Source organism: Borostomias antarcticus (genome assembly GCF_949987555.1).
Source record: "Borostomias antarcticus genome assembly, chromosome: 5".
In the NCBI taxonomy this organism is placed as follows: domain Eukaryota; kingdom Metazoa; phylum Chordata; class Actinopteri; order Stomiiformes; family Stomiidae; genus Borostomias; species Borostomias antarcticus.
This window is the reverse complement of record NC_140238.1, coordinates 26,447,008-26,461,712: the sequence shown is the minus strand read 5'-3', so window position 1 is coordinate 26,461,712 and position 14,705 is coordinate 26,447,008. Positions and strand designations below refer to the sequence as shown.

Sequence of the window (14,705 nt, the reverse complement as noted above, 5' to 3'; positions counted from 1 at the left end):
TGAAAGCGGCAGACCTACAGCTGTAGGTGTCAAGGACGCGTGCTGGTGAGCCTGGTCAGGCTGGACCCAGTCCAGGGTCGGGGAGAATTCCTGCTTTTTCTAACCAACCTTGGTGAAACATTTTCTGCGCACATGTCATGACAGTGATGGCAGGTGACACCCCCATGCACCAACAGAACACACACACACACACCTAGAGAACACACACACATACACACAGCTTCAGAACACACACACATACACACACCACACACCATCGTGCTACCAGAGGTTAAAGCTCCCAAAGACTTGGCGCCGTGCCTCCGTCATAGCTCTGCCAAAGCCAAATAAACCTGCGGAAGACCCCAAATCATACCGGCCCATCTCGCTGCTCTGTGTCCCATTTAAAATCTTGGAGAGGATGATCCATAGCCGCATCGAGCCAGTGGTTTACTCACAGCTCCCACGGGAACAAGCTGGTTTCCGTCGTGGAAGATCAACAGCAGACCAGGTAACACTTCTCGCTCAGGACATCGAGGACAGCTTCCAGGACAACGAGAAAGCTGGGGTAGTGTACCTGGATCTGACTGCCGCATACGACACCGTGTGGCACCGTGGTCTCCACCTGAAGCTGTTGAGGATAATTCCAGACCGGCACATGGTGAAGTTCATCATGGAGACACTTTCCAACCGCAGCTTCGTCCTCCAGACCAGCAGTGGCCAGCGCAGTAGACTCAGAAGACTGAGGAACGGGGTTCCGCAGGGGTCAGTTCTCTCACCGATGCTGTTCAACATCTACATACATGACCTACCTGACACAACATCCAGAAAGTACGGCTATGCAGACGATCTTGCCATCATGCTGAGACGTCCAACGTGGAAGGCGATGGAAGATGGCCTTAACAAAGATATGGGCACTCTGGTAGCATACTTTCGAAGGTGGCGTCTACAGCTCAGCATCGGAAAGACAGTTGCAGCAGCATACCATCTAAGCACCAGAGAAGCAAAGAGGGAACTGGAGGTGCGTGTCGACAACAAACGCCTGGAGGTCCAGCAAGCTCCGAAGTACCTCGGTGTGCGTCTGGACCGGACCCTGACCTTCAGACAACATCTAGAAGAAGTCAAGGCCAAAGTTACATCTAGGGTTGCGCTGATCCGCCGCCTTGCGGGAATAACCTGGGGAGCATCCGCTAAGACTCTGCGAATATCGACCCAAGCTCTGGTCTTCTCTGCAGCGGAATACTGCGCCCCAGTCTGGAGCAGAAGCCCTCATACAAGCAAAGTTGACGTGGCTATAAACAGTGCCCTCCGAATAATTACTGGATGCCTGAAGCCTACCCCAGTGTCCCTCTTGCCAGTCCTCGCGGGAATAGCCCCGGCCGGCCTCCGACGGGAGGCTGCCACCCTCGCCCTGGCCAGGAAAGCAAAAAGATATGAGTGGCACATTCTGCACAACACCACAACAACAGCGGCTCCTCCAAGCAGACTCAAATCCCGCCACCCCTACAACAAGGCAGCGCAAGAGATGCTCAATTCCATCTCTGAGGACATCTCCAGAGATGCTTGGCTGGCAGCAGCTTGGAAGCAGGAGTGGCAGTCAGCAGGGCCCTCCCGCGTCCATCACTACATCTGGGACCCAGGAGGTGGCGCCATAGGAGGAGACGACCTACCACGCCGGCAATGGACCACACTGAACCGCCTGCGAACTGGGGTTGGTCGTTTTAAAACATCGATGAAGAAGTGGGGCCTGGCAGACAGTGCGGCATGCGAGTGCGGTGACCCTGAACAGACAGCCGAACATATAATCACCACTTGCCCCTTGTACAGACCACCCTCGGAAGCCAGCCTCTTTGACCTAGGACCCGAGATGTTGGCATGGCTACACGACACCGAGTTGGACCTCTGACGTTACACGAAAGAAGAAGACACCACACACCTACAGAACACACACACATACACACACCTACAGAACACACACACATACACACACCTACAGAACACACACATACACACAGCTACAGAACACACACACATACACACACAACACACCTACAGAACACACACACATACACACACCTACAGAACACACGCATATACACACATCTACAGAACACACGCACATACACACACCTACAGAACATATGCACATACACACACCTACAGAACACACACACATACACACACCTACAGAACACATGCACATACACACACCTACAGAACACACACACATACACACACCTACAGAACACACACACATACACACACCTACAGAACACACACACATACACACACCTACAGAACACACACACACCTACAGAACACACACACATACACACACCTACAGAACACACACACATACACACACCTACAGAACACACACACCTACACACAAACAGTTTCATTGCAACAATTACATATACAATCACTTGATACATAACAATTATATAACGTATAATGATAAATCACGATAAAATCCAATTACATTTATTGTGATAAAATTATCACTAAAACCATGTTTGATTCCCACGCTTTGATAAGCTCACTGTAAATACTGTCCAGCATCAACCAAAGTTAGCAGCAGTCCTAAGCTGCATTATTTTAATGTTTATGCAAACAATAAGTGCATAGTGCTGCTAATTTTATTTGTGGTTTTCAATATAAAACTTTATATTTTATTATATACGTGTTTATCAGTAGTTTTGGAACATTTTCAGCACATTTTAAGAATACCACGATAATACTGATAGCCGTGATAATTTTGGCCACTATAATCACGATGTGAAATCTTCATACCGTTACATCTCTACATAGTAGTTCACTGTATCTCCTCTAAATTGCAGACGCTCTGCTCTCTCACTCTCTCTCTCTCTCTCTGTTTTCTGCAGATGCCCTGCCAACGTCAGCCCAGTTGGGTCTGGGTGTGTGTGTGTGTGTGTGTGTGTGTTAGAGTTCTACACTGTCCCGCTCAGCAATCTTGTCCTTCTGGACCAATAGTTTATGAAGTCTCTGAATTTACACACACACACGAGCCAGGAGGCAGACAGAGTATTGGTACCAATCTGTGTCTGGTGCAGGGTAGTGTGTGATACTGTACTAGAGGTAATGCCACCTCTGTGATGGGGGGTATCTGACTGGGCCAGGGTGGTCCCCAGGACAGGGGGGTGCTGGCTGGGCCAGGGTGGTCCTCAGGACAGGGGGGTGCAGGCTGGGCCAGGGTGCGTCCTCAGGACTGGGGGGGGTGCTGGCTGGGACAGGGTGCGTCCTCAGGACGGGGGGGGGTGCTGGCTGGGCCAGGGTTACTGCTTCTGCTGCAGCCTCCATGCTGATCACACACGGGGAGACACAGCAGGACAGCCGAGACTCTTCCTGGCTTCATCCTATCATCGCCCCCTCCTCCTCCTCCTCCCCTTCCTCCACCTCTCCTCATCTTCCTCCCTCTCCTCCTCCTCCTCTTTTCCACCCCTCCCCTGACCCTTTGCCACTGCCCCATTACATATATGCTGTTATTTTTGCCATGGTGCAGATTAGTGTGTGTGTGTGTGTGTGTGAGAACCGTATATCACGACTTTTTGTTCCAGCAAAAACTAAATGTAATCTATTGAATCGCTCTACACAGAGCGAATTTCATAACAATTTCGCTCTGGACTGGACGAAACTTTAGCCCATGTATTTCTATGGAACGCTGACTGCCCCATTGGGGAATTGCCCGGGGAAACGACTGCCTCCCGAAAAACGACTGCACTGCCGAGCCTGGTCCCCGGACAGGTTAGGGTTAGGGTTATATGAAAATTATAAGAAAATCGTTCAGTGGAGAGCGATTCAATATTACAACATTAATATCCGTATCCTCGAGAGCGAAAGTGAGACCTGGCTTGTGTGTGTGTGTGTGTGTGTGGAAGGCTCGGCCAGTTAAACGATGCAGCGTTGGGCGTCTCAGAACACCGTGGCCATGTCCTCCTTGTGCACGTCTGTCCCCTCACCTCACCCTCTCTCTCAGAACTCTCTCCAGTGTCACATCATCCTCTGTCGTCATGGTCACTGGATTCCTCTCCCTCTCATCAGAATCTCTCCTTCCAGCTCTCAGCACCCTGCCCCTCTCCATTATCCATCTCATCATCATCATCTCTCTCTCTCTCTCTCTCTCTCTCTCCATCTCTCTCTCTCTCTCTCCCTCTCTCTCTCCCTCTCTCTACCATCTGTTCCGTAATTCAATCTCTGAATCAGTCAGCAGTAGGAGACTTTGAGCGATGATGACTTGGACCGGTCACCGGGACTTGGGCCAACGCCGGTCTCTGCAGTTTAATTTAGAGGCACGCACTGAGGGTACGGCTGCCCGCCTGGACTGCACAGTGCCTGGCCGGGCCAGGGTGGGGGGTGGGGGGGGTGATGTCGCCCTCAAACAGGCACTCTGCCGAATGTCTGGAGCAATGATCTGGCCGCTGGCTCCCGGGGTATCCCGGTGTCTCCCGTGGCTAACACTTTAGCACCTAGCTATTTCACGTGCTAGCCCGTTCTCTCGCATACCAGCACACTAGAGCGCACTAGCGTCAGGCGCTAGCATCTCAGACAGGCTCCCTGCTCCTTTGTGAATGTGCAGCGATGTGGATGCACTCATCTGCTCTCCCCTTCCACTAGCCTAACACGTTAGGGGACAGAGACAGAGAGAGAGAGACAGAGAGGGACTGTTTGTGTGTGTGTGTGTGTGTGTGTGTGTGTGTGTGTGTGTGTGTGTGTGTGTGTGGGGGGGGGTGCTCAGCCTTCAGTCTGTGGCGTGAGCTCCAATAATGCCCCACTGACGGAGGAGAGACCGAGCAAACCACTTCCTCTCATTCACCTCAGCCCAGCCCTATACTCGTCTCTCTCTATCTTCCTCTCTCCTCCTCTCCCTCTATCTCCCCCTCCTCCTCTCCCTCTGTCTCCCCCTCCTCCTCTCCCTCTATCTTCATCTGTCCTCCTCTCCCTCTATCTCCCTCTCCTCCTCTCCCTCTGTCTTCCTTCATCCTCCTCTCCCTCTATCTACCTCTCTTCCTCCTCAGTCTGGCCCTCCCCCCTCTCCTCTCTCTTTTTTGGCAAACAATATGCAACAGTCTCCATCTCATCCGCTGATCTCTCATCCATCATACCCCCCCCCTCTCTCTCTCTCTATCCCAACCCGCTCTCCTAGCCTGCTGTCTGGCCCAACCCAGCTCCACCATACCCCTCTCTCTATCCCAACCCCTGTCTGGCCCCAGACAGACCCTCTCTCCCTCTGAAGCTCTGGGTTTATGAAGGAAATAATTTACAGCCCCCATTCACAAACACAGACCTCAGGCCAGACTGACAGTCAGCTGCCTACTGACAGAGGCACATGCACGCACACACACACACACAACCCCCACTGTCAAACCCAGACAAACATCTACTGGCTAACATACGGTGTTCGGCGGAGATGAGAAGTGACAGACGGTGTCCCGGTGAAGGTAGTGGGTGTCTGATGTCTGTCTGTGTGTCCAGATGGCGCCAGATGTGTGTGGATCTCTGTGTGTGTGAGTGAGTGAGTGAGTGAGTGAGTGAGTGAGTGAGTGAGTGAGTGAGTGAGTGAGTGTGTGTGTGTGTGTGTGTGTGTGTGTGTGTGTGTGTGTGTGTATGTGTGTGAATGTGTGTGGAAGTCTGCAACCGTGTGGCAGGTGAGTGTGCCCAGACTGTCTGTCTGGCATGAGTAGAAGTAATGACTAGCAGCAGTGGGGGAGTCTTTGCCAGACAAACACACACACACACACACACACACACAAACACACTTCTCTCTTCCTCCTGAAGGATATGTGTTTACTGTCAACCCAGAGACCAGATGATAGGCCTCAGCAGCCCACATCTATGTTAACATGAGTGGGGTGTCGAACAGGAAGTGGTCTACAGTCCTGCTCTGTGGTTACAGTAGGTGGGCACTAACTACAGAGAATCATTACTGGGGGCGAGACAACAACAAGGGAATTGAACGGATGGAAACTGAGACAGGAATAAGGATATAGGCTATGTATTCTGTAGATAACTGTCACGTTTGTGTTTACCAGACCTGCTATAGATGCCATTGCCTGATCTCTCTCTCTCTCTTGTTTAAACACACACACACTCCCCAGTTTACCCTCCCCGCAAACACAAACCCTATCTCCCCGTTAGCAGGCACACGCAAGCCCTCTATAAAACCGGAGACTGGCGGAGGGGCTAATTGAATGGAGATTATCTGTCTCATTGGTGCCAGATGAGCATGGCCGCGGCTCCCTTCAGCTATCCGCACGCATATCCGATTCTGAACCATAGCTTCTGTGTGTAACGGTCACCGGTGGGTGATAATCACTATTCGGAGCGTTTCCAAGCTGCCGTGGCGCTGTTACTACCTCCCACATTATCACCAAAGCACGAGACGTGGGAGGAACCTGTGGTCACCTGCAGTCGATCGAGCAGCACGACAGCAGGATTTTCGATAATGTAACGCTGGCGAATGTTGGGATAGAATATAAATTGCCGTTTCAACCTGTCTCAGGTGCCAAGCACTGAGTGACATGGCGGACCAAGGTGACAAAATGTCTGAGACACGCGCGAACACACGCACGCATACACACGCGCGCACACACACACGCACACACACGACTGGCAGCATACAGACTCATGCGTTATCTCCCCGATATTAAACACGTATTTGTGCGACACACCGAGGCTGATTGATTGCCTGCAGCTGACGCTGAGCCCGAACATCAGAAGGCAATTAAAACCTTGCATAGTTCTATCAAACAATAATACAACGCCAGACAGACCCCCTCGCATGCGCCGCGTTCTTCCCCTCTCTACTGCAGTGCGCCGGGACTGGGGGGCTTGGCTCCCTCCGACAAGCAATCACTCTCCTATCACTGATACACCCTGATACACCCCGATGAACCCCTGCCTACCAACACACGCACACACACACACACACACGCACACACACACGCACACACATACACGCGCGCGCGCCATTGGCCTTACACCCACACCCCAGCGGACTGCAACGGGGGAAATCGATGCCCGGTGACATGAGTGAATCCCAGTCACAGACTAATCCCCATTTGTAATAATGTCCCTACTTGCTTTCCCCGGCCGAGGCCTCTGCAGCAGCTTCTGCACGGTGAGCAGGTCCTCGGTCTTCACCGCCTGGAGCAGTTCCTGGTCCTTCCCCATCTTCCCTGTCGCGCACTAGCCTACATCCACAGCATCTCCGCGCCCAGCGACGCTTCAGCCCAGCTTCGACCCCAGGAGGGTGCGTTTAACCCAGCCGGCCCTCCGAGGTTCCTCCCCTACAGCTCTGGCATAAGGAGAGAGGAGAGGCGGCGAGACAGGCGGGGGAGGGATGCTCGAGCTCTGACGAGACGGAGGTGCTATGGAAAGGGGCTGTTCGGGGGTTTCAGAATCCGATAATCAGAAAAGACAGCTTCTCTCTAGACTGCAGGTCCGTGGCCTCGCGTGTCTGATGGACGGTTCTGTCTCCAGGGTTTCCTCGCGCTCCTCATCTGGCCAGGATCCAAGCAGCGGTTTGATGTTGATTTGGTCTGCGCTCAGCTGCTGCCACTAAAAACGCCGATAAACGTCTGAAATGTCTGACTGTCGCTGAACGGGTTTAAAAGGCAATTAAATGGACTAGTTTAACAGTGAAAATAATATATAAAATATAATAATGAACCTGTAGGCGGTGAGAACGAAACGCGCATAAATATTTGTGCGTTTTGAAACGGGTGCGCGCGGGCTCTCCTTGTCCCTGGGTTTTGCTCTCGTGCTTCCAGTCGTAAACAGAATCCTACGCTGCCATCTCCCTGCGTGCGCTCGGTCGGTTCAGCGCTCGGGCTCTGTTCGGTAATGGCTCTCCGTGGAGGGGGTGCACGTGCATGCGCTCGCGCGCCTTCCAGCTGGCCTGGCTCGCGCTATACTAGCTCCTGCTGCAAACAGGGGGCGGGCCAGGAGCTCGGGATCTACCCGCCCCTCTCTCATCTTTGTGTGTGTGTGAGTGTGTGTGTGTGTGTGTGTGTGTGTGTGTGTGTGTGTGTGTGTACACGCGAACGCATCTGTGCTTGCGTACAAAGGCGATATGATGTTCTGTTTGTCAACACCGTCAGCTTTGTCGGTGAGATGAGAGACAAAAACTACCTTTCACTATAAAAGCGCCAAGGCTAAATGTTGTTATCTTAAAACACACTGATTTTCCATTTGTATTGCAGTCAAGACTGACCTTGACACTTTTCAGGGTCAACATGTGCCTTGACCTGTGTGTGTGTAAGCTCAGAGTAATCTTCTCCTTGTCCTCCTCCTCTGTGTTGTGTTGTGTTGTGTGTGTGTGTGTGTGTGTGTGAGAGAGAGAGAGAGAGAGAGAGAGAGAGAGAGAGAAAGAGCGAGAGAGAGAGAGAGAGAGAGAGAGTGGGCTGAATTTGTTCTCTTCCTCCACACTGAGTTAGGTAATCGTGCTGGGGATGGAGAAGGGTAGCCTACAGTATTGAACATTATTATTGCCACAGTGCATTGCACATCCTACCATCACTGGACATCCTATCACTGATATAAGACATCCTATCACTGATATAGAATACCCTACCACTGTACTGTACAGCACATCCTATCACTGATATGAGCACACACTATCACTGTAGCACACACCCTATCACTGATATAGCACACCATATCATTGCTATACCATAGTCCTACATGACCCTGTGCTACCGTTGGGTATGCGCTGGTCTAGGTAGGATCTATGGTGGAGAGGCAGGATTAGAAGGGCTCTTGGAGTGATGTGCTTGACTTGGACATAAATGCCAGTACCCGCCACAGGTATGGCTGCTGTTGGTATTTAGGTGCAGGAGTTCCAAAATACTTTTGAGATATTCTATAAGAGGTGCAGGAGTTGAAGCAGTAGAAACTCTGAGATGCTGATATTCAGCTAGAGGGGGCTCCTGTCCAAATCAAACACTGGCTCATGTGGGAAATGATTCAGTTCCAAATCGGAGGCAGAACTGAGGGATTGCTTTGGCGAGCTCAATGTCAACTGGTCCTTGCTTCCAATAAACTGGTAAAGTGTACTCTACTGATACAAAATAAAAAGCGGAACAGTCATTTACAATCAAAAAATGTTAAATCAAATTAGACTATATTTCTGTAGACTTTGTTGTGCGTGTAGGCTAGTGTGCAGCATACAGCTCATAGTCTTAGCAGCATGTTGTTTGCCCAATAGACAGGTTTCACAATTAAGTGAATAAGAAGTAGAGGTTTGGGAGTTTATGGGGCGGGTAAAGTAGGGCTCCTAAAGGTACTCCCCAGTCCTCTGTCATGGGTTGACTGCAAGGATTGCCCATAATAGGAAAAATAAAAACAAGAGGGACCTCTGGCGGCTCAGCGAAGTCAATGCCTTCTGAGGTTCGGGCCCTCCAGACCACATTGTAAGCTTTTTTTGTTTCATGCAATATTTGGTTAATGGACATTAAAAATTTAGCAAATCTTTAATAAAGTCATAATCTGATGAGTGCGAACATTTTGACATCTTGGTTGGTTTAAAATGACCTTGCCTGGATGATGTCACGCCTCCAACGAGGACATCTTCCGGTCCATATTCCGTCTTTCATTGGACACGACGAAACGTCAATTATTTTTGCAAAAGGAGAAACAGGTTGAGGACGGCATAAACAACCAGCTAAATAAACAGCGACTTCACAAAATACGCAAACTGGTGAGTACAAAAGTGGCATGAATTCTATGAGTCTACATTTCTACAACCTATTCGCTGTAGAGCTAGGTGAATATTTACAGCTAGATAACGTTCCCAAAACCAAGTCAAAACAGTCCTGCTGCAATCAATGAGGAGGCGCGTTTTGAGAGCAGCATGCAGCATAGCCCATCACAAACTGTAGGTTTACGCTTAATCCCGTGTTATAGTTTCACATATTTGTAGGCCTCCTGTTATTATATAGGCTAATGTCTAGGCGATTTACAATTTGTCAGTTTCACTGGTGACAAAGCTCAACAACATAATGCTCTATGACTGCGTCCCATCATTTTAACAGCCATCAGTTATTCCGCTGCTATCTGGCTCGTGAAACATTTCTGTCCAGTCGTGATTTGTTATTTTTTACTTTTAAGCCAGCTGGCCAGGTGTCCATGTGCTAAAGCCCCTACAGCCCTGTTCTGGACTAGGCCCGGTTCTGACTGGCATGATGTCTGGCTGCTCTGCGCAGGAAGGGCTCAGCGCAGCGTGGGTGCCCAGGGATCCACTGCCTGAGTGCGGGGAGCAAAGCTGCCGGCCCCCCGCAGATATGAACCACACCAAGGGAGGACTAGTCATTTTCACAGCCAACTCCCACGCCCCCAGCCGAGAGCTGAGCAAGAGGATTGCTGAGTGAGTACTGGCAGACAGACAGAAACAACCATGCATGCACAAACACTGTAAAGATTTACTAATAATACAGTGAACATGTTTTTGTAAATGGTAAAATGGTAAATGGACTGCACTTATATAGCGCGTTTCCACCTTAGCGGCACTCAAAGCGCTTTACAATGGCCTCTCATTCACCCATTCACACACATTCACACACCAATGGCGGTAGCTGCCATGCAAGGTGCTAACCTGCTCATTGGGAGCAATTTGGGGTGTCTTGCTCAAGGACACTTAGACATGTGTACAGTCGGAGCTGGGATTCGAACCACTGACCCTTCGATCATTGAAAGACCAACTCTACCAACTGAGCTACAGCCGCACAGATCTCTAGTGAAGACCATCATACAGATGGACAGTCAGCCCTGCTCCTGTGTTCTCTGTCTGTTTACTTCTGCAGTGGTACCGTATTAGTAGTCACAAAATTGTGTGTGTGTATGTGTGTGTGTGTGTGTGTGTGTGATGTAGACAGGTGTCTTGTCTGTCTGTCTGAGATCAGTCACATTTGTAAAATCTTAGCTTAAGCTATTCTGCTGTGCTTGCACTTACAAAGATCTGCCCTCTTTCTCTACCACACACACACACACACACACACACACAAACAACTTTTGCATGCTGTGCTTGAGACCAGCCTGCTTTGGGCATGCATGCACACACACACACACACACACACACACACACACACACACACACACACTCTCTCTCTCTCAATCCTTATCACTGAGCAACATAGGATTCAGACCACAACCTCTTCTCTTGTGCTCACTGGACCAGAATCTGTTTGTGTTATTGTTGATTATGATGATGATGTCCCAGTGAGTGAATCCTCCCCATATCTCTCATCCCACTGTCTGTGTGTCCCTGTGCAGGAGGCTGGGAGTGGAGCTTGGGAAGGTCCAGGTGTACCAGGAAGATAACCGAGGTAAACCAATACTGACTCCTCACATTTCAACCTCAGTTTTCAATCTCAGTCGTCAATCTCAGTCGTCATTTGTAGTGGAGAGCAGCTCCAGTGAAAAACGAGACTTTCTCCCTCTCCCTCTCCGCTTCTGGCTGTGAAACATTTGTTTTCAAGTTACTTTGCGTGGGAGGCTCGTGCTTGGCACGCCTCGTTCTACACTTCCACAGTGTTGTTAGACAGAGAGAGCGAGAGCAGAGTTTCGGTCCGTTAATGAGCTGGCACGTCTTTGTGTTTGGGGCAGGAGAGCGTTTGGCAAAAATCTGGAGTCTAGTTTTCACCTCCCCTTGTTCCCACAGAGACACGTGTGCAGATCCAGGAGTCGGTGCGAGGAAAAGATGTCTTCATCATCCAGACTGTGTCCAAGTATGTAAGCTCCCCCACACACTCACACTCCCCCACACGTACACACACACACATGCACGCGCACAACCACACAGACATACCAGAATACCAATGCTGGCTTGCAGCTGCTCTCTCAACTGAAAAACGTGTGAACCGCACAGCTAGCTATGCTGAACTCCTGTCTCTAACGCACAAACATTCTCTCTCTCTCCCTTCCTCCCTCCCTGCCTCCTTCTCTCCCTCCCTCCCTCCCTCCCTGCTCCTCCATCTGTCTCTGCAGGGATGTGAACACCACCATCATGGAGATGCTGATCATGGTGTACGCCTGTCGTACGTCTTGTGCTCGCAGCATCATCGGGGTGCTGCCATACTTCCCCTACAGTAAACAGTGCAAGATGAGGAAGAGGGGCTCCATCGTCTCCAAGCTGCTCGCCTCCATGATGTGCAAAGCAGGTGAGGTCATGCACAGCCACATACACACTGGACGTGCCTTTTTTGTTTCCTGTCCTCCCTGTCTCTCTGTGAACCCGTGTGTTCTGTGTGTTCTGTGTGTGTGTGTATGTGTGTGTGTGTGTGGGTGTGTGTGTGTGTGTGTCAGGTCTGACTCATCTCATCACTATGGACCTCCATCAGAAGGAGATTCAGGGCTTCTTTAACATCCCAGTGGACAACTTGCGAGCCTCTCCTTTCCTTCTGCAGTATATACAGGAAGAGGTACGCGCACACACACACACACACACACACACACACACACACACACCTGAACGTTGTACCTTTCATGGGAGGTGAACATAATTATTTACTTTATTTATCTGCAGATTCCTGACTACAGGAATGCAGTGATTGTGGCCAAATCTCCTGCCTCTGCCAAAAGGTACAGTAGGCTCTCACTGGGTCCTATGAACATGCCACTGTGTTGGAGAGTGTTAAGAGTTAAGTGTTAAGAGTGCGTACGTGTGTGTGTAGGGCACAGTCGTTTGCAGAGAGGTTGCGTTTGGGTATAGCGGTGATCCACGGTGAGGCCCAGGATGCAGAGTCAGACCTGGTGGACGGGCGCCACTCTCCCCCGACGGTCAAGACCACAGGAGCGATACACCCCAGTCTGAAGATGCCACGTAATACTGCACACACACACACACACACACACACACACACACACACACACACACACACACACACCCCTCTGTCTGGAACTCCAACTCACGTCCTGTGTCTCTAACCCTCACCCTGTGTTTTTGACAGTGTTGATCCCTAAAGAGAAGCCGCCGATCACTGTGGTGGGTGACGTAGGAGGACGGATCGCCATCATAGTGGTGAGTCACACACTCCTCAAACTCAACTTGGTCATTGCCTATTCGAACCAGCAGTCTATTGTGTGTCAAGTCATCCAGCCAATGAGAAGGCAAGGCCGGAGACTTGTGTCTATGCGACTCCTAAATGATTGACAGCTCCTGTGTGTCTTTGTCCCCGACCCCAGGATGACATCATCGATGACGTGGACAGTTTTGTGGCGGCGGCAGAGACGCTGAAGGAACGTGGAGCGTACAAGATATTTGTCATGGCAACACATGGCATCCTCTCCTCCGAAGCGCCCAGGCTCATAGAGGAGTCGGCCATCGATGAGGTGTGTGTGTGTGTGTGCATGAGAGTGTGTGTGTGTGTGTGTGTTATACATAAGAGGCCTTTGGAAACACTGGGAATCTAGAGACTTGTAGAGACTATTGAAGTTTGAACTTCAACCCTTTGAACTTTGAAACCTCCCCCCCGCAGGTGGTGGTGACCAACACCATGCCTCACGAGCTGCAGAAGCTCCAGTGTCCCAAGATCAAGACGGTGGACATCAGTATGATCCTGTCTGAGGCCATACGACGCATCCACAATGGGGAGTCCATGTCCTATCTGTTCCGTAACATAGGGGTGGACGACTGAACACGCACACACACACACACGCGCACACACGCACGCACACGCGCACACACACACACACACTGTCAACATCACTTTGGACTGTGTTCTCCATTTCCTCCTTCCTGTTTTTTTTTAAGGTTGATAACATGTCACTCCTGAAAATTAATATTAGACTTGGTGTAAGAGAGTGAAGGACACAACCTTGTTTTCTTATCTACTCCACCTCCATCTTGTCGTTACCTCTGTTACATGGTGGTATGCCAGTGTGTTATTGTATATTTAATAGTTATGCTAGTTTTACAGTCTAGTGGTGTTGCCAGTGTACAGTAGTACTGTGACAGATTGTGTGTAATGGAATGATGTTTTGCCAACCTACTGCCAAGGCCAGCCAGTGCCAGTGCTACTTACACACACGGGCGCCCACTCATTACGGCTAGTGAGTGTTTGATAGCTCTCGAATCTGGTCATGTATGTAACACAGTGTGCTGATCTGTGTGTGTGTGTGTACAGTATAGTATAGTACTGTATATATATAAGGTCGTTAAGCAGTCAGACCTTTTTTTTTCAAAACCTCTGCTACTTTTTATCGTAACTGAATTGTGCTACTGATACTGATAGGCCATTTCAGAAGTGCTCTAGCCAACCACAGTTTGTAGCTATAGTGATGTTAGTCATACAGGGTATCGGAGTGCAGCTAGAGATCAGGACTTGAAGTTATAGCTGGGAATCAAGACAAGCAGGTCTTTGTTATTGGTACTCATGTTATTGGCTTTTATATTTATTTTCAGCACTGAATAAAAAACAAAGAGTGAGATAACCAATCTGAAGTCTGTACTGTTTACTTTAATTAATTATTGGATCCGAACCAAAGAACCCTGTCCTCCTCCCTCATTCCTCCCTGTAGTTTGGTAGGTAAAGAAATGACAGGCTACTTGAACACGTGACATCCTGTCTTTGTGAGGTCATGACTTGACGTCAGTTGCAAGCTTCATGATTCATACTATAACTGATTTCATCCAGGGACAAAAACAGATAGGCCTACAGACGAGCCGCGACTAAGGGTGATATGAAGAGCGGCTGAGACTTTATAAAACT

The 14,705-nt window shown here is 49.9% G+C and overlaps 2 protein-coding genes across 3 annotated transcripts in view; one reads left to right on the top strand and one right to left on the bottom strand.

Annotated features, from left to right (window-relative positions):
- Positions 1-7,170, bottom strand: part of caskin1 (CASK interacting protein 1) — a gene marked incomplete at both ends in the record, with an annotated part of 61,437 nt that extends 54,267 nt beyond the window's left edge. Inside the window, one exon of the mRNA XM_084439038.1 lies at positions 7,077-7,170. Within this exon, the coding sequence (XP_084295164.1) occupies positions 7,077-7,170 (94 nt within the window). The remainder of the gene's footprint in view (positions 1-7,076) is intronic.
- A 2,473-nt stretch (positions 7,171-9,643) lies between these two features.
- Positions 9,644-13,631, top strand: prpsap2 (phosphoribosyl pyrophosphate synthetase-associated protein 2; the record flags this gene model as incomplete). 2 transcript variants are annotated; one of them, XM_084437874.1, is made up of 11 exons in its annotated part: positions 9,644-9,697; positions 10,146-10,363; positions 11,269-11,321; positions 11,657-11,723; positions 11,983-12,155; positions 12,301-12,416; positions 12,521-12,576; positions 12,669-12,817; positions 12,945-13,015; positions 13,180-13,326; positions 13,473-13,631. In XM_084437874.1, 10 exons carry the CDS (start codon positions 10,179-10,181, stop codon positions 13,629-13,631), a joined length of 1,176 nt encoding a protein of 391 aa, XP_084294000.1. The 2 variants fall into 2 exon arrangements, with proteins under 2 accessions (XP_084294000.1, XP_084294001.1); XM_084437875.1 differs by lacking the exons at positions 9,644-9,697; positions 13,180-13,326 and having other exon boundaries at positions 10,281-10,363.
- Between the last annotated feature and the right edge of the window lie 1,074 nt (positions 13,632-14,705).